Source organism: Serinus canaria, chromosome 18 (assembly GCF_022539315.1).
Source record: "Serinus canaria isolate serCan28SL12 chromosome 18, serCan2020, whole genome shotgun sequence".
NCBI classification, from domain to species: Eukaryota; Metazoa; Chordata; class Aves; order Passeriformes; family Fringillidae; genus Serinus; species Serinus canaria.
Window position 1 is genome coordinate 9,868,131 of NC_066331.1, and position 19,331 is coordinate 9,887,461.

Sequence of the window (19,331 nt, forward strand, 5' to 3'; positions counted from 1 at the left end):
ACACTGCTGGGGATGGAGGAGGGATGGAGGGGAGGATGGCAGGGGCAGGCGCTCACACAAAGCCTCGGCCACGCGAGGGCTCGCTCGGCTCTGCCCCACGAGATGTCACCGAGTGTCCCTCCCCGGCTCCCCCTGCTCCCGGATCATGCAAGGGCTGGAGATCACCCTGACCTGGCTGTGCATGGAACAGCCCCTCCAAAGCCTGGCTGGTCCTTTCACACCACTTGCTCCTACCTTGGCCAAACCACATCACTCATCTCCTTGTGTGCTCTGGGGACACGGCTGCTGCACTGGGATGCCACATCCCCCATTCCTGCACCTGCATCCCGAACATCTGCCTCCAACGTCCAGAGCTCTCTGCTCCGAGGTCACAGGCTGCAGCCTGCTCCAGTTCAGAATGCATCCAGGACAGCTCCTAGGCTTTCAGCCCCTCAGGACATGCCAAGGTGCCACCGTGAACTCGGTGATCTCCACCTCTCATCCACCTGGAGCAGTGCTCTCCCGATGGAGCAGTGCAGCTTTGGGCAGGAGGGGAGCAAGAGCCCGGCTGTCCTCAGGAGGGTGCTGGGCACCTGGCTGGGCACAGCCCCCTGCTCCTCACCCTGGAGTGGGCACAGCCAAGGTGAGCCCAATAGGTCTGCCCGGAGGAGAGGAGAGGAGAGGAGAGGAGAGGAGAGGAGAGGAGAGGAGAGGAGAGGAGAGGAGAGGAGAGGGAGGGAGGGACGAGGAGAGGAAGGGCAGAGGAGAGGAGAGGAGAGGAGCGGAGAGGAGAGGAGAGGAGAGGAGAGGAGAGGACGAGGAGAGGAGAGGAGAGGAGAGGAGGAGAGGAGGGACGAGGAGAGGAGAGGAGAGGAGAGGAGAGGAGAGGAGAGGAGAGGAGAGGAGAGGAGAGGAGAGGAGAGGAGAGGAGAGGAGAGGAGAGGAGAGGAGAGGAGAGGAGAGGAGAGGAGAGGAGAGGCCAACAGTGGGTTTCCCTCTCCATGATTTCCTGTTGCCACCCAGGTGAGGTCACCTCACCATACAGTCTTGTCATGAGCTGCTCCAGTTCTCACAAGAGTGACTGGTAAAACTGGGGGGGGGGGAAGATTGAAGAAAGAAAATGGAAGTTCTTGTCAATAAAAGGAAGTGTTGTTTCAGGCACTTGTGTCCTCTGTGGGGTTGTGTCAATGGAGGAAAACCAAAGTACCAGAGTTGTGCTGTCAATTTTCAGTGACTGGAAATTCAAACAAGTCTATATGCTGGGAAAATGACTCCAGTTTCCCCTGGATGAGGCAGGTTAGCTCTGCATGTTCTGTGGCACAACAGGAGCGCTGTGCTGCCTGCTGCAGGCTCACAACACTCTGTCCCAGCACGTCCCCTCACCACTGCTGCAGGTGCAGATCCATGCTGGTGTTCAGGTTGAGGTCAGCAACATCCAGGAAGTCGATGTTGAAGATGCTGGGGCCCGCGGGGGTGAGCGAGCTGAAGCCAGTGGCAGAGCTGGGGGGGGTCAGGTCCAGCCACTCCATTGTTTCCCACGGAGACTCAGTGAAACTCATTTGTAAAGCAGAGCCTTCGGCAGGGGAGGGGGACAGCTGGGTGTCCATGGGCGACAAGGGAGTCTGTAAAATCTCCTGGGAGTTGAGGAGTTCATCGGCGGCCTTGCCAGAGAAGCCCTCCATCATCCCCTCGAAGGGGGGCTCCTCTCCCCCCAGCTTCAGCAGGGCCATCTCGCTGACCCTGCCCAGGGGGCTGTTGAGCAGCACCTCCAGGTGGGCGTCGCTGCTGCCCGGGCAGTGCTCGAAGGGCAGCGGGGCCGAGGGCACCGGCTCAAACGGGGCAGAGCCCTTGGGGACGGGGCCACCCGAGCTCCCCGCAGACACCATGATCTGAGGGACCTTCTGCAGGCAGGACTGATCTTCCTTGGCATTGGCCGGGATTTCTGTCAACAAAGGAGAGGGATTTGAGTGGCCCTGGCAGTGCCCACCACCACGGCCCTCCAGCTGACCTTGGGCATCCCTTTGGAGACCTGCTCAATCCTACTGGCACTGCTTGTCCATCCTCCCTGGGGGAAGCCTCACACATTCCTGCTTTCTGACCTTATCCCCCAGCTTTGGACACAGTCCCTAGGGCACAAGCACTGGCAGCTGTCCCCAAGGGGCTGGGGAAGGGCACAGGCAGCACTTAGCACAGCGGAGGGCAGCAGAAGTGCTCTGTGTGGGAGATGGCACTGGCAGCCCTGGGAATGGGAGGGCACTGGGGGCTCTGTGTGGGCAGGGGGCTGGCAGTGCTGTGCACAGGACTCCTGCCCTGCTGTCCCTTTTCACTGCACAGGTGACAGCTGAGCCCAGACCACCCCACGGGGCTGGCACACACAGGAGCAGGCTCCAGGAGGGCCAGTGTGCTTTTGGGCTCAATCTCAGTGGCTGCTGGCACAGGGAGGGCAGGGGAAAGCTGTACTCGAGCCAGGCAGCTCTGCTGGGGTGCACTGAGCCCCACAGATTGATGCTGGCTGAAGGGGAAGCCCCAGAGGGGAAGAGGGAAGCAGAGCATACCTCCACTCTCAATCAGCACGTCCAGGAGCTCATCCATCTGCTGACTTCGTGTCATCTGCTGCAGCAAACGACAAAGAGGAGAGTAGAGGCCATTAGGAGGACAGTCCCTCCAGCCACAAGCCAGGTAGATGGCTCTAGAGCCCAAAAAGGATGGCTCTGGACCCCACAAATGGCTTCCTCCCACACAGAAGAGAGGCCACACCAGTGGGTGTGTCAGTGGTGGGCTGGCAGTGGTGTTCAGGGCACTGCAGGGATATGGCACAATGATCCAGGGAGCAAAGCACCCTTCCCTGCTGCCAACCCTCTGCTCTGTGGCCACCACAGCCTGCCCTGTCCCAGGGCCCTCAAGACACAACATTTTAGCCCCAGCACCTCACATTGGCACGTGCCTGCCTGCCTGCCCTCCCTCCTGTCCCTGACCAGAACCTGCACTATCTCCTGCACACTGGCATAAACTCATTTTCACCCTGCCAATAGCATCACTCCACTTTCCCAAAGGCACCAGCAGTCCCAGCACTGAGGCTGCTCCCAGACTGATGGGAAGGAAGGTGTTCCTGGGTGTTCCTGGGTGATGGCCAGTCCTCCCTGCAGGAACAGCACTCCAGGGTACAGCTCAGGGGGCAGATGGATGAGCAGGAGGAGCTTTCCTGGTGACCTGGGAATGCTCAAGGGTCTGTCTCTGACACAGCACTGAGCACCCAAAGAGAGTACACTGGAACCCCAGGGGAGCTGGGGGGTGTCAGGACCCCTGGGTGCACAGGGGACATTACCCAGCCCAGCAGGGTGTCCTCCTTTGTGGCAGCTAGCCAGCACTAACCCTTCAAAACAACCCATTCCTCATGGAAACAGGCCTGTCCTCCCAGAGACCAGAAGGGGCTGGAACTCCTGCACCTGAGTCCCACTGACTGCAAAAAGACAGCCCGGGCAGCCCTAGGCCTGGAGAAAACAAAAACCATGCAGTTACCTGCTTCACTGCATCCTCATAGGGTGGAGGCTGCTTTACCTCTGACAGGGCTGGGCTTGACTTACAAAAACTTGGGGATGAAATAGAAAACTTTTGGCCTGACTGCACAGCCATCTGCATGGGGAGATACAGGGAAATGGAGTCAGTGCATGGCAGGAGGCCTGGCTCTCATCCTGCTCAGGCTGGTGTGGTGCCAGGGAAAAGGACAATTTTGTGGGTCAAACCAACTCAAAATGCCTGGCTTTGGGCAGGATAGAGGCAGGTAAACCAGCTCCCTGACCTAGCTCTGAGAGCCAACGCCAGGCTGGCCCCTTGTCACTGCACAGACACAGTAGCACAGGACAGCCTGGAGTCCTGGGGACATGCAGGACAAAGGGAAGGCAGAGGTGCTGCTGGTGGTCAGCTGTGCTTGGCCAGTGATGAGGTGTGGGATTCACATTGTCTGAAGCTGGGAGAAGCAGTGAGAGAAGCAGAGAAAAGAATGATCAAAACATTCACACCAGAATCCAATTACCAATTCCCTTCAGGTAAACAATCTTCCCCAGTGCATTCCACTTGTGAACAACACAGGTGCAGCAAATAAGATAAGAATTGTTTTGATCATTCTTTTCTTTGTTTCTCTCAGGCTCAGAGAATGTGAATCCCACATTAGGCACCTCCAGAGCCAGCCCCATCCCCATCACCTCCTGACTGGGCACCCCCAGCCCCTCACCTCCTGACCTGGGGGCATCTCACAGAGCTCAGGCCAGGGGAGGTCACTCAGAAGAGGGAAATCTTTGCCTGTGCCAAACACCTGCATGTCTTTGCCAGCTTTTTGCCAGGCTCCCCTTCCAGGATGGATGGCATTTGAAGCACAGTACCTGTCAGCTGCTGTCCCCATCACCTCCAGGCCCTTGTGTGTCCTTCCCCTGCTGCCTGGCCATGGCATTGTCCCACAAAAACCAGCACCAGGGGATTGTCTCCCCAGGTGGGTGGGATCCAGGGCAGGAGTGAGGTCACTCTGCCTGGCCATGCACATCCTGGCCACATTTCTGTAGAGGGGAGCTGGAAAGGGCACTGCCCCTGGCTCATGGGAAACAGCACTGCAGTGCTGGGCACAAAGGAAGAGTTCTTGCTGAAAAAGGACCCTCACCCCCAGGAGTCCCTTGCAGGCAGCAGAGGGATGTCCAGGATGGGTGGTGGTGGAGTTGGGATGAGCTGCAGGACACAACGGGACCATCCCCCTGCCCTTGGGCAGTGAGGGAGCAGCTGGAGATGCCCCTGTAATGTCACTGCTCCCTCCTGAGCCTCACTGACCACTGCCCAGCTGCCCAGAGCTGACACTCTTGGATATCAGCTCACAGCCCTGTGTCCCACTGCCCCCAGAGCTCTGCTGCAGTGCCCAGCTCCCCTGCACAGCCCCAGTGCCAGGGCCACCCCCTGTATCCCCTGCTCTGCTCCCCAAACCAGTGCTGCCATCACCCTCCTCACCCCTGCAGCAGTCCTACTGCCCTCCATGCCCATTCCACTGGCAGCCCTGTCTCTGCCCCTCCTCTCCCTGAACTGCTGCCCTTTCCCACCTCACTGGCTGTGCTGTTTGCCAGCTGCCCATGGCACCTACCTTGCCATCCTCCTGAGCCCCACTTTGTGCCCCTGTGCAGGGCTACACCCCAATGCCTGCTCGGGGCCACTGTGGCTGGGCTGGGAGAGCCCTGCTCTGGTGTGGGCTGTCCCACACACCCAGCCTGCCCTGCCACACCCCTGTGAGCACACCTGGCACCCTTTTGCATGGCACAGGAGCTGCTGCAGCCTGGGCAGCCCTTGGAGGGTACTGGGGTTGTGATCAGAACCTTGTGCTTTGTGCTGGCGGTGTGTCCCCCTCCCCAAGTGTTTGTACCTGTCCAGGGGCCTGAGTGAGCAGTGGTGGCTGCTGAGGACAGCTCTGTGCTGGCCTGGTGGCCTGGTGGGGAGGCACAAGCTCTCTCTGACTGCAGACTCAACTGCCAGCCCTGCTCCAGCTTCCTGAGAAAAGGCTTCCCCAGGGCAACTGCTCTCCTCCAGCTCAGTGGTGAAAATCCCTCACACACAGCTGGGAGCCACAATGGCTTGGCAAGATGCTGGGAAGCCCTGCAGCCCTGCAGTGGGGTCTCCCAGGGGTGTAGGAACTGTGCCAGGGCTCTCCCAGGAGCTGAGGGATCCATGCTGGTGCCTCCCTGCTGTGTATAGAGCTGTGCCAGGCCTCCATGGGGCACGGCTGTGCCAGGACTCCCCCAAGGGCAGAGCAAGCTGTGCCAGGACTCCCCCTGAGGGGAGAGGCAGCTGGGTTTGGGCTCTTTTAGGGTAGAAGAAACTGTGCTAGTGCTCCCCTGGGGAAGTGGGGGCTTGCCAGGACTCCTCCAGGGGCAGAGAGAGCTGTGCCAGAGCTCCCCAGGGCAGAGGGAGCTGTGCCAGGGCTCTGTAGGGCAGAGGATGCTCTGCCAGGACTCTCCCAGGACACAGGCAGCTTTGCCAGCGCTCACCTAGGGGCACAGAGAGCAGTGCTGGGGTCCCCTGGGAAGAGGGGAGCTGTGCCAGGGCTTCCTCAGGGCAGCAGGAGCTGTGCCAGGGTTCCATGGGGCACGAGAGCTGTGCTGTCGCCCCTTCAAGGCAACTGGCTGCGGTGGCAGGGCTCCCCAGAAGAAACCCTGCACAGGACCCTGCAGCGCTATCAGCGTCCATCCCACTGCCCACCTGGGATACTTTCTGCCCTTGCAGGCAGCCCCGGGCCCGGAGGCAAGGCCTCCCCCGTGTGGTGTGAGCGGTGGGGTGCGGGCTGGCACTCACCGGGGCTGTGCGGAGGCAGCTGCTGCCCGGGGGGGACCCGCTGCGGCCCTCGGGGGACACCGGGAGCAGGTAGTGGCTGTTGGGGGACGGTGGCAGGCTGATGTGCTGGGGGCTCTTTGCAGCCCCCAGGGGAGAGTGCTGCGGGGAGCACTGCGGGCTCAGGAATGTCGAGGAGGTGATGGTGCTCTGCCCTGCGGGCTCCAAGCAGTGGCTGTTCACAATGTGGGGCACCTGCGGTACCCCACAGTTACTCAGCTTCTCCGAGCTGCCGGCCTGGCCTTTCAGGGCCATTTGTTTGGATGCAAAAGGACAGCTGGACACGGTGTTTTCCTGCTTGATGGGGACACCAAAGAAATGCTGAGCAGGCTGCTGCTTCTCCTCAAGGCCATTGCTTCTCTTCCGCTTCTGGAGCTGCATCCGCAGCTCTTCCACCTGCCTCTGCTCCTGCTGCAGCTTCCACGTCAGTTCATTGATCACCTTCTGCTTCTCCACCAGCATCTTGTCTTTCTCTGTGTCTATCCCTTCCAGTTCCAGCTGGATGCTCCCTCCGTTCATGCTGCTCATGAGGCTTTCCTCAGCGCTGCCCTGAACTGGTGATGGCTGGAGGCCAAACTGTGGAGAAGCCATGGGCCCGTCGTTGAAGGTGTCGGGCAGAGAGCCGCTCACAGAGAGGTCGGAGGAGGCGGGCGAGATGGGCGGGGTGGAGCTGGTGCTGCCGAAGTGGTAGAAGCCGTTTGATAACATGCTGGTGGAGGACTGTGACTGGTAGCTGGACAGGGTGCTTGTTGGAGTGACGGGGAAGGTGACGGTGGTGATCTCACTGAAGCTGGGCACCGTGCTGCTGCTGCACTCCTGGAAGGGCCGCAGCCGCTCCATCAGAGCCGTTTTGGTGCCCGACACGGGCAGGCCTCGGATTCGGAGTTGCTGCCTCAGCTCTGACACCTGAAAGGAAAATCACTCGTGGTCAGTCTCTCTAGGGATGTGCCCCCTGTTACAGGGTGACCAAATTATCCTTTGGCTCCTTAAAAAGGAAAAAAGCCCAGAAGTTCCTCTTCAGTTTGGTAAAAAGATACCTCATAGAATCTTTGGGACTTTATCTCAAAGCTAGGGCTACCCAATTGGACAGAGGCCAAGATGTCTGGCCTAAGCAATTCACTAGAAAAAGAAGAGAACAAAGGAAATAATCGCTTTTGTGGAGTGTTTTAGCAGGAGCAAGAACCTCTTGCCTCTGGCTTGGGTTTTCTCTGTAAGAGCTTTGTTAGTTTGCCTTTTATTAAAACTTTTTCTGTTTCCAACACGACCTCAGAAGCCATCATGCTAATTTTATGCCATTCGGGGTAGCTGAGCTATCTCAGGTGTGATGGGCTACTCTGAGAGCTCATAAGACCTGGCTCGAAGAAAAAACCCATCAAGTCTCAGGGGCAGATCAGCCCTTTAGAAACCCAGTGCTTCTAAAAAGGAGTCTAAATCACAGCCTCCAGCTTCAACCTCTGACCTCCCAGGTGCTCCCTGTCTCACCTGCAGTCACCATAGTCACCATGGACAGGCCTGACCACTGCTCATCCTGCAGCATCTCAACCTTTCCTAACAGGAAAACTTTCCTCCTTCCTCTGAGAACTGTGACTCCTCCAAGAACCAGCAGAGGTCCTTGGGTCAGGGAAGCAACTCAGGATTCCCTTTCTAGCAGAAGATTTCTCCATGAGCAGAGGGCTTTAGCACAGACCAGGAGCCAGCTGACAGCTCAGAGTCTGTGACACCTTGGAGCCACATGCTCTGTGCTCAGGCACATGATTCAGTCACCTGAGCTAGGGCAAACTCATCTGTTTCTACCTTGGGGCTGCCCCCAGGTCTCTGCTCCTAGAAGGATGTGGCCTTCCCCATGACTGAGGGTCTATTAGCCAAGAATAAAAGAACAGCTGATACGAGGGATTGCCCCCTACATGAGAAGGGCTCAAAACAGTGCATGTAGCAGGAGGTACCTGCTCTTGCAGAGAGCTGAGCTGGCCTGGCTGAGGAGCTGAGTCCCTGAGGGGGTGGCATGCCACCCTCCTGGCCCCTGGCTGGTCTGTCAGAGCAACCACAATGTCAAAACTACATAGGGATGGAGCCAGGAGCTGCAGGAGCAGCAGCTCAACTCATCCTTCAGCCTGACCTGCAGCCTCCTCTGGCTACCCCTTTGGTTTGCTGATGCACAGGCTGGAGCAGTGCACCCCTCACCATCTGCAGAGCAGCAAGCCCTTGTGTTCAGAACCTCCCCAGTGACCAAGCCCTGCCCCAGGATGCTGTGCTGTTCTCCTGGGTGGCCCAGAGCACGGGGGTTCAGGTGTGCTCATCTGTAACATGGCCCCTCCCAGCCTGTGGCACTCCCCTGACACACTGAGGCAGCACAGCACACTCAGGCTGTGATATTCTGCTGCTGCAGTGACAAAGTTTGCACTCACTTTGAGATCATCCAGGTTGGATGGCAGAGGGCCTGGCTTGATAGATGAGACACAAGTCTGGCCTGAAAAGGTGGTTTTCACTGGAGAAAGAGGGGTGTTGTTGCCAGAAGTTGATGAAGGATTTGAGCTTTTGACCATTTGCTCATTTGATTGCCTGAAATAACAAAGGAGATTTGGGGTAAATTGTCTGTTCCCCCAGGGTCTTTGTGCCCAGCATCCCATCCCTCTGCTCCCCTGGGTCTGCTCTCTCCTGTGTGAGACTTCAGGATGGCCAAGGAAAACCAGGCTGGGCTGTAGGGGAGGGCTGGTGTCCCACCAGCAGGGCACAGGTGCCCCAACCAGTATGCAAAGCCAGACTGGTTTGGAAGGAGTCTGTGCTGTTCCCAAACTTTTCTGTTTCAGTGGTGTGCCTCTATCCCCTTACTCTGGCACACATGGATACAGAGGGGAAAGTCTGGAGAAAAACAGGACTAAATCCTGCTGCTGGCACAGTGCCACTCACTTCAGCTGTCCTTGGTGCATCCCAGGATAGCTGAAATGCTGCTGCTGCTGCTGCTGCTGGCTGAGGATCTGGAGCTGCAGGAAGAGCTGCTGCTGCTGGAGCAGTCTGGCATATGCAGAATCCATGGGTGGAGGGGACTTCTCTGCTTTCTGGTCTGGAGGGATGTACTGGTGGTACTTGAGCTTCTTCACTTTGGGCTTGGTGTCCTTGGGCTTTTTGTGACGGTTCTTGTTGTCACTGGATGATTTGGACTGTTGGAAGGAAGGAATTAGGTGTGAGAAGAGCTCCTGCCATCCCCATGGGACCCCAGAGGCCTGGGACACAGCAAAGGCAGCTCCTGCTGGCACTGTGACACTCCAGCTCCAAGACCTGCTGAGCCTGCATGTGGGGGACTTCCTTGGCACTGTGTCCCATCTCAGCTGGGCTGGAGAGCACATGAAATGGAGAATGACCCTCCCTGCCTGGAAGGTGCTCCAGTGTGGCCTGGTCCTCCTGCTCCCAGCCCCAGGGGATGTTTTCAGTGCAGAACTCAAGCAGTTGCCTCTAGCAAGGTGTATTGCTGAATCTTGTACCATTACACAAGTAATTAAATTAGTTTCTGACACAAGATTGTCTGTCTGAATTATTCAAAGCCTTTAAGGCCAGAACCCAGAGCTCCCACACATTTGGGGCACAGCCCATGAGCACTCCAGGCTTGGATGCCCCAGGCTGGTTCCTGTCCTGGGCAGCTGGAGGCACCGGCATTACCTTCACGGCAGAGGGCACCGGGAGCGTCGGGCTCTCCTGCCCTGCGGGCTGCTTGGGGCTGTCACACTGGCTGCCCTGCCCTGGGGCAGCGTCCGGAGCGTGCCCATCGGCACTGGGGGGACGATCCTGCAAGGAAGAGGTGACAGGGGCTGTGGGGCCGGACCCAGGGCTGCCCAGCCTGGACTGGGGCTCCTGGTGTCCCGTTTTCTCACCCCACGTTGTTCCCAATCCCCACAGATGTCTCAGTGCATCCCAGTCCCCTCATGTCTATCCCAGCCACATCCTCAGGCTATCCCAGTCCTTTCCCAGTCCTCTGCCTCCACACTCCTCCTTGGTTTTCCAGCCCTCCCAATTTCACCTGAGCCTCGTATCCTTGCTCACAGCTGGTCCCTCAGTATCCTCCAGACCAGCCCAGTCTTCCCAGCTGACCCGTTGATGGCCAAAATCCTTTTGGTCCTCCCACACCCCAGTCTGCCCCAGTTCCTCCCTTTTCTCCCCGTCCATTCCAGCCCCTCCAGTCTGCCTCAGTCCACTCCAGCTCCCCCATTTCGCCCAGTCCCTCTGTTACCCCAGCCTCTACATTCCTCCAATTTCCCCCCAGTCCCTCTGTTCCCCCAGCCTCTACATTCCCCCAATTTCCCCCCAGTCCCTCTGTTCCCCCAGCCTCTACATTCCCCCAATTTCCCCCCAGTCCCTCTGTTCCCCCAGCCTCTACATTCCCCCAATTTCCCCCCAGTCCCTCTGTTCCAGCCTCATTCCCCATTCTCTCCAGTCCTGTCCTCCAGCCCATTCCCCCAATTTCCCGCAGTGTCCCCAGCCTCCACATTCCCCCAGTCCCCCCCAGTCCCTCTCTCCCCCGCGGACCGGCGCTCTCTGTGGCTGCAGTGCCTGCGCCGGCCGGCAGTGGGCGCGCCGGCCCCGCGCAGCGCGTTCCCACAGTCACAGAATCACAGAATGTCACAGAATCACAGAATGTCACAGAATCACAGAATTAACACGGCTGGAAAAGACTTTTGAGATCATCGAGTCCAATCCGTCACCTAACACCACCCTGTCAACTAAGCCATGGCACTGAATGCCAAATCCAGGCTTTTCTTAAACACCTCCAGGGATGGTGACTTCACCGCCTCCCTGGGCAACACATTCCAATGCCCAGCCAGTCTTTCAGTGAAGAATTTCTTCCTAATGTCCAACCTGGACCTGCCCTGGTGCAGCTTAAGGCTGTGTCCTCCTGTCCTGTCGCTGTTCCCTGGGAGAAGAGCTCGACCCGCCCTTGCTGCACCCTCCTGTCAGGGAGCTGCAGGGTGTGATGGGGTCTCCCCTGAGCCTCCTCTTCTCCAGGCTAAACAACCCCAGCTCCCTCAGCCGCTCCTCACAGGACATGCTCCAGACCCCTCACCAGCCTTGTTGCCTCTTCTGGACACGCTCCAGCATCTCAACATCCTTCCTAAACTGAAGGGCCCAGGACTGGGCACAGCACTCAAGGTGCGGCCTCATCAGTGCTGAGCACAGGGCAGGAATCATCTCCCCGGTCCGGAACCCCGCGTATCCCTCCCCTGTGCCATCCCCTGTGCCACACGGCTCTGTCCCCCGCATGTCCCCCGGCCCCAGGAGGGCTCCCCCTACCTGAGGAGCCCCGGCAGGGCCGGCGGAGGGCGGCTCCGGAGCCTTGGAGCCGGGGGGCGGCTCGGCGGGGCCCGGGGAGCCGCGGCTGCGGGGCCGCTCCGGGGACAGCCCGTCGTTGCTGCTGTCCTCCTCGAAGGCGAAGGCGTCGCTCTGCCGGGGAAAGCCGCCCTGGGAGCCTGCGGGGGCAGAGGGACTACGGTCAGAGCCTGCGGGGATCGACGGGGGCACGGGGTGAGCCTGTGGGGAGCTGGGCCGCGCCCACCGCCCCCTCCCCGGCCCTGGGTGAGGGGCACACGGGGGGCTCGGGCACCTCCGGGGCTGCCCCGCGGCTGGGGGAGAGCAGGGGGACCCTAGCCATGGACAGGGGCCCTTGGGACAGGGAGAGAGGAGGGGATGGAGGAACCGGGACCATGGATTGTGTCCCGTGGGAGAGAAGGGAGATCTGAGGAGCCAGGACCATGGGCCTGGTTCCTTGGGACGGAGAGAGGAGGTGATGGAGGAGCCAGGACCATGGCCTTTGTTCCTTGGCACAGGGAGAGTGGAGGGGTTGGAGGAGCCGGGACCATGGGCTGTGTCCCGTGGGAGAGAAGGGGGAACTGAGGAGCCAGGACCATGGCCCATGTTCCTTGGGAGAGGGAGAGAAGAGGGAATGGAGGAACCAGGATCATGGCCCATGTTCCTTGGGACAAGACAGGAAGGGAGGGAGGAGCTGGGACCATGGCCCTTGTTCCTTGGGACAGGAGAGAGGAGGGTTGGAGGAGCCCATCCAGCCAGCACAGCAGGGCTGGTGCAGACAGGTGGGGCTGGTGCAGGAGGGGCTCTGCCATCCTGCCCCTCCACTGGGCTGGGATGGGAGAGGGGCACCATTCACCCTCCCTGAGCTGAGCAGCCCGGCTGAACACCCAAACCACGCATGGACTCTGTTCTCAGCAAAGGAATGAGGTTGAAATCAGCTCGGAATGTGATCCATCTACTCACAGCACAAGAGCCAACAAGGGTGGATGTGGCTGCAGGTGCACAGAGGCTCCCACATCCTGTTTTTGTGCACGGGTGTCACCCACAGGACACAATTCAAACCACTTCTGCTGCCTGCCCAACAGCCCCAGGCTGCCCTGCCTGCACAGCTCCTGCACTGTTATCTGCTAGTCAGATGGGCAGGGGCTCTTGACCCCGAGGTTTGATGATAAATAAAGTGCTGAGAAAAAAAGGTCTCATGTGAGCCTCGGGAGGGCTGCAGGTGGGAGTAGAGGAAGGAGCAGCGTGGCCACACTCATAATCTCCTCGTGCTCATGTCTGGCATTTGTCAGGCAGCTTGGCACGCTGATAGTGAGGTGACAAATGGGGAAATAGGAAGGGCCTGGGGACAAGCTTCCACCTGTCCCTGCTGCTGGTCTAGCAATGTGCACCTTCTCAACGACACGCACCTCCTGCTCTGACCCCTGCCCCTATCTGAGAGATAAGGGTTATCTCCACTCCCTGTGGCTGCTGGTGCCAGGGTGGGCGAGGACAGAGCCCTGGCTCTCTGCCTGAGCTGCTGCCCAGACATGGGCTGGGGAAATGAGATCAGCTGTGTTCAACTTGCTGTCCCTGGAAGGAGGGTCTGTGTCCTCTCCATCCTCTCCATCAGAGGCAGCACCCAAACAGGTCCCTGAGGAGCTGCAGCATTACATGGGCCATCTGGGCTGCATGGGAGCTGCTGCACACACCTGCAGGCCAGCGTGGACATCCCCTCTTGGGAAAAATGACTCCAACCAAGGGGGACTTTGTGGATCTGCAGGGCTCCTGCTGCGCTGGCAGGGAGCGTGTGTTGGGAAGTGGTGCCAAGCTGGGAGCACAAGGGACCTTCAGGACACAGCAACAGCCCAGAGCATGACAGGAATGTGCTGCATCCTGCTGCTTGATACCACAGGGCTGTGCCAATGGGGAATGCTTCCCTTATCTGCCCTGCTCTCACCAGCCCGGCCTGAGCGTATTGTTTCTGGGTCCCGTGTCCCTGCTGTAATCTCAGGCAGGATGGTGTTTGCTCCAGGCTGTTTCTAATGCACTGGGTATTGTCCTCTTGAGCGCATTGGACAAAGTGATGACAAGGACCTGGTAAAAAAAGTTCCTTGTATCACTGCTCAGCTATGCAGGGCACTGGCGGCCTCCTGTCACTGGGACGTTTGGGCTTTCACTTGGGGTCTGGCACTTTCTGCTCACCCTGCCGGAGGTGATTAGAGGAACACGTCAGCTGAACTTTCCACTGTATAAACAGTTGAGATTCCAAGGTTAAAGTAAAATGATTTTAAACCCTGTCATCTTTCTGGTATTGCAAAAACAAAAGGCTTAACATTCAGAAGTGCCAGTACTCATCTCCGCTATGTGTTCAGCCCTTTGCCCCAAATCATGAGTGCCACAAGGTGCCTCTGACTCCAAAAATTAGCTTGAGGATCCTTCAACTTGGGGCTTTCTTCTGCAGAAACCTGAGGGCTGGGATTGTGTTCCTGGTGCAGCTGCACCACCTTCTTCTCATGGCACCCTCTGGTACCAAGCAACTTCATGATGGACCCTAAAGCTGCATGTTTGACCCTAAATGGGATGGAACTGGCTTACAAGGACACGTTTTTCCCCAGCAATGTGATAGAACAGCATTGTGAAAGGGAGAAATTTAAAACTGAACAAATAATTTTTAAGCCAGATTTTTTGTTAACAGTTTGGTCCTGTAAGTCTCTGTTTACCACCAGCTCCTGACAAGGCAGCTGGAGAGATGCTCTGTTCAAGACTCAAGTTCATTTGCCCAGTCTCCAAACCTCAGCACCAGGGGATAAAGTCATGCTCACACTGCCTCAAATGTTTATAAAGGGGGGGGGATTTTTTGAACCTTTTTTTTTCCACGGTACTCTCCTCTAGTAAGTGGCTGGGGAGATTTTACTTGAACTCTCCTTAAAAATTCCTCTTCAGGCAGAGTCCTGGAACATTTCACTTTCAAAGAGGAGAGCTGCAACATGCTGGGAATGGAGCAGCTCCAGGGCCAGGCTGGAGAAGCTGCTGTACATACACAGCCTGCATTTCACAGCCCCAAACCAAGAGCAGGAATAGTTGTGGGGCAGGACAGAGCAGTATCTGAGCCTGCAGTATTTCATGTCATTTAATATGGTTTCTGAGATGAAATAAAAATCAAAGTGCTTTCTGTTTCAACTCTCATTTTTGGCATCTCTCCTGTCACTCCAAGACCCTTTCTTCCCCAAAGCCCTGCCATTGTCCCCAGCCTGCTCTGAGCTCCAGAACAAACCCTTCAAATGGGATCAAGCCAATGGAAATGATCCCATTAATTGAGGAACTGTGAGCAACAGAACAAGAGCAACAGAACATAGCAGCTCTCAGTGCCTTATTGGAGTGCCAACTTAGATGTGTGGACACAGCCCCAGACTTCAAAAATAAGGGTTGCTGCCCTGTCACTGCAGGACCCTGCTGGCTTTCCTGCTCCTTTCTCTGCTTTTGGATCTCCCTGTCCTGGCACTGAGCCCTGGTGAAATTTGAGTCACCTTTTTGCTCTGTGTTGGCTCTCACAGCAGCTTCCCTGCAGCAGCGTGGGGAAAGTAATTGTGGATGATTCTTCCTCTCTCCTCTGGTGGGAGGAGGTGATGGAGAAAAACCAAGCTCAGGCATAAGGCAAGTGCCGGGTCTGGTTGGTAGGAGTGTGCTCTGTTTATATTCTCCAGCAATTTAGCACCCAAAGGATGATCCACACCCCATCCTGCTCTGCTGGGTCCTGCATACCACCAGCACCAGTGGTAAAAAATAAAAGAGAACCCTCAGCCTTCCTGAACTGGGGCCACTCCACCCCTGTTTAATGGGATGTGAGAGCTTGGCAGGGCACGAGTGGGAGGATCTGGGCTGGTCTCACCACCAACCACTGTGCACTCAGGTTCTCTCCCGTGCTGAAGGAAGGAGTGTCCTCTCTCCAACTGCATCTGTGCTCAAAGCCTTGGGGAGGGAAGGGGTGTAAGAAGGGAGGTCCTTTCTGGGGAAATGTGGCTGAGCACTGGTGCATGTTTCGATGTCACTGCTCTAAGATGAGAGCTCTGTGCTCACAGGCTGTGCTGGACTGGGATGATTACTGTGAAAATAATTAAATTTAAGCAATAAAAGCAGCTCTTACATCCAGGCTGGTCACTTCCTCCAGTCACTGTGGCAGCCCCTGCCCCACTCCATGCACACACACAACACATTCACTGTCAGTACCTTTTATGGCCTCTTTCACAGCTGAGTCCACAGGAATAATATTCTTCTCCACCAGCTCCAAAGGACCCGGCCTGAGCGCGATCTTCTCGTTGAGATCATCTGCCAGCCGGGCTCTTTTCAGCTTCATTTGAGTGGACTGGATGGATCCCTCTGCAGCTGAGTCTGAAAGGCCAGACAGAGGCATCAGGACCAGGGGCTCCTGTGGGCACAGCACTCAGGATTCCCTTCCTAGCAGTAGATTTCTCCATGAGCAGAGGGCTTTAGCACGATGTGGTGCCCTTCAGCACAGCCTCTGGGGACTGTGGTACCTGAGCATGGCTCAGCACAGCAGGATCCGCTCTGCCACACTGGGTGGGGCTGCTGTGATTTGGGGCATCTCTGAGCCTCAGGCCCAGCTTCTCCATTCCCAAACAAGAGCCTCTCTGTACCATCCTGGGCTTGCAAACCCAGCCTACAGCTGGACCATCCTCTGCAAGGCCCAGGAGTGACCTGTGATGGATACTTCATCAGCAAGCTGCCACCAACAAGGTCCAAAGGGCTCTCCAGCTGCTGCCTGCCAGGAGCACACTGGCCCCTTTTGGGCTAGTGCAGATGGGAAACAGCTGGAGAACAGAACCATAGCAGTGCTTGACAACTGGACTAAATGGCTTACACTGGCATTAAAAATGCTGAGTCTTGGGCTGTGGACTTTTGGAGGTGACATGACTACAGTGCTCCAGACCTTCGAGATAAAAACAAGCTGGGGAGGAGCAGAGCAGAGGCAGGTAAATCTGGAAGCTGCAGCCCTAGCCAAGCCAGCTGAGAAAACCCCAGTTGTGAAAGGGTGACAGAAGAATATCAACTTAAACAGAAAGACTTCCTGAACAAAGCTATCTGGCTCCTCTCTTGGTCCTGAATAGTGAGGGACTGGGATTCTAAAGCAGACCATTTCTAAACCCTGGAGGGTCTAAAGTAAGAGCAGCTGCATTGAGGTTGTTCTTTCTTCAAAGCCTGGACACTCTCTGGGGAAGATACTGTAGGAAACATGAGCTACAGGGCTTGGCACCATGGAAATTCTCTACAGGAGGGCAGGAGAGCTGCTCTAGGGCCATTCAGATTATACAGACCAGTGAACACAAATGAGCTCCTCGAGGTGAACTGTAACAGAAGGGAGGCCTGTAAAGCACTTGGATGATGCAAACTGTGTCACCTGGCCAGTTCAATCACCTCTAGGACCAGTTGCAAACTGTGTCACCTGGCCAGTTCAATCATCTCTAGGACCAGTTGCAAACTGTGTCACCTGGCCAGTTCCAATCACCTCTAGCTCCAGTTGGGAACAAAATGGATTTGTAAGTCAAAATGCAGAGCAGGATGGACAGAGGTGTGAGCAGAGGCTGCAGGTAAAGAGGGTGTGGGGCAGCACAGGCATCTTGCTGAGTGCACAGCCAGGTACTCTCTGTTCTCTGCAGTCTCTCTCCCTCTGTCCCTGTCCATGCCCAGGGACTGCAGCTGCCTCCATGTCTGGTAACAGCCCCCCAGCACAGTCCACATTGCTTCTATTATTTAACCTAAGGGAAGGACACACTCCAGACTCTCCATCTCTTCAACAAACAATGGTGCTAGCTTATTTTTGGGATGGAAACCCAGGGGAAAAGCAAGGCAGCAACACTGATCCAGCACTGGACCCAGGCTCAGCCCTCCTGCCTGCCAGAGGAAAAAAGAAATACAGATTGCATCCATGCTGAGAGCAGAAGGCAGCATTCACAGCTGCCAGAGAGTGATCTGCTTCTTCCAGGCAAGTGACAGCACTCGAGGAGGGAGGGAGGCTGCACATCCTCTCTGTCTCGAAGGATCTTGTTATCTCTGGAGATAATGAGGGACGCTGTGGTGTTCTGCTGTCTGTGATGGGATGCAGCCCTGCCAGCTCTCTGCCTGAGAGGGAACACCAGGATGGGAGAGGAGAGAGCTGCTGTGGCTTACAGATTGATAGCAGGGCTTTTCATACTGCTCTGCTTGGGTCACTGACTGCACAGGCTGTCACACAGAACATCCAGAATTACAGTAGCACAAAAGATGTCCAGCCTTGGGAAGGTGCTACAATGACCTGCTATAGGAATTCAGTGCCCTGGACAACAAATTCCCTGGGTTTGCTCTTCATGATCAGATACTGGCCCTGGTGTCTAACAGAGTTGTCTCTCACAGGTGTTCCTTAGAGCATCTTACACTGCCAGAGATGGGAGAAAGCCTGGGTGGCCTTGGGACTGTGCCTGTCAGGGAATAAAAGCGTGTCCTGCTTCATAACACCAGCTCTGGACACAATTTCATACAACATGTCCCATTTGAGTCTGCCCCCCATGAGCAGCTGGAACAAAGTAATGGCAATGAGATTCCTGAAGGAACACAGGAAGGGCAGGAGGAACACAAGTCCCAGAGCAGGAGACACAAGGAGTGCATGGGAGGAGCTCTTACCTTGCAGAATGTGCATATTGACCAGGTCTGAGCGCTCAGGCCTGCTTCTGATCTTGTGCTTGAGATAATCTTCAGTCTGCAGAACACAAACACAAAGTTACCTGCCTAGAGCAGCACTAAGGTACTGAGAGCACCTGCCCCCGTGCCATCCCACATCCTTTTGGATTTATTACAAGCTGGGTTGAGTGAACTCCTAAATGACATTTCTCATCCCTGAAACACTGGCTTGTTCTTGGGCAGAAGGTCTTCAGAGAGGGAACAATGTGCATGTAGGTACTGAGTGTTCCCTGCACCCACTCTGTGCCCTGTGCCATCACTACTGATCTTCTGATGCCTGAAGTGTTATGAGAGCTCATAGGAAGGGTGACACCTGGGAGTGGTGGGCCTGCCCACCATGTCACCTCTGAGATGCTCCAGAATGCCCTGGCAGCAGTGGCTTCTGTGGGAGGCCCAGCACTCTGGGTGACACATCAGGCAGAACAAGTCATGAATCCACTCAGACTCTGAACCCAGGTCAGCCACGAGGCTTAACCTTCCTGCAGCCTCTGTGCTCTCTGGTTCCCCACCCAAGCTATGATATGGGGTTGGGAAAATCTCATTTGCAGCTGGGTTTGTGATGGACAGGGCTCTGGAGCCTTGTGCCAACTCCCTCATGGATTTGGGAACAGAGAGGCACACAGAGGTACAGAAACACCGTCCATAATGGCCAAGAAAGTCAGCCTTGAGGGCAGATGGCCTCAAGAATACAAATATAAGCTTATCTCCTAGTGAAGAAAAGCTAGAGCTCAACTTAGACAAGCTCTTAGCTAAGTTGAGCTGCAAGAAGAAATAGCACAGAAATTGTACATAGTTCAAAGAGACTAAAATCCTAAGGATAAATATAAAAGAATAATACAAGCAGCTGGAGCAAAATTGGAAATCCTCAGTACAAAATGTACAGGATCATAAGAAAAAGATCTCATAAGGATTCTGCAGCCAGGATCAGGCAATGGAAACTGCTGTCTGTGTTCCATAAACAGGAGAAATAATTCTCAGCAAACTGC

At 56.3% G+C, this 19,331-nt stretch overlaps 1 protein-coding gene across 8 annotated transcripts in view; it reads right to left on the minus strand.

The window, feature by feature from the left end:
• Positions 1 to 905: 905 nt before the first annotated feature.
• MYOCD (myocardin) overlaps positions 906 to 19,331 on the minus strand; it is a 231,478-nt gene continuing 213,052 nt past the window's right edge. For 6 of the 8 annotated variants that reach the window (XM_050981313.1, XM_050981317.1, XM_050981316.1 and 3 more), the window contains 9 exons: positions 18,289 to 18,364; positions 15,841 to 16,002; positions 11,617 to 11,792; positions 9,991 to 10,116; positions 9,244 to 9,494; positions 8,742 to 8,895; positions 6,301 to 7,242; positions 2,535 to 2,592; positions 906 to 1,921 (listed from right to left, as the gene is read on the minus strand). In XM_050981313.1, coding sequence (XP_050837270.1) covers positions 1,359 to 1,921; positions 2,535 to 2,592; positions 6,301 to 7,242; positions 8,742 to 8,895; positions 9,244 to 9,494; positions 9,991 to 10,116; positions 11,617 to 11,792; positions 15,841 to 16,002; positions 18,289 to 18,364 — 2,508 coding nt within the window. In that variant the 3' untranslated portion in view covers positions 906 to 1,358. Of the gene's footprint in view, positions 1,922 to 2,534; positions 2,593 to 3,498; positions 3,613 to 6,300; positions 7,243 to 8,741; positions 8,896 to 9,243; positions 9,495 to 9,990; positions 10,117 to 11,616; positions 11,793 to 15,840; positions 16,003 to 18,288; positions 18,365 to 19,331 lie in introns of all 8 variants that reach the window. The other 2 variants (XM_050981312.1, XM_050981314.1) reach the window with 2 other exon arrangements.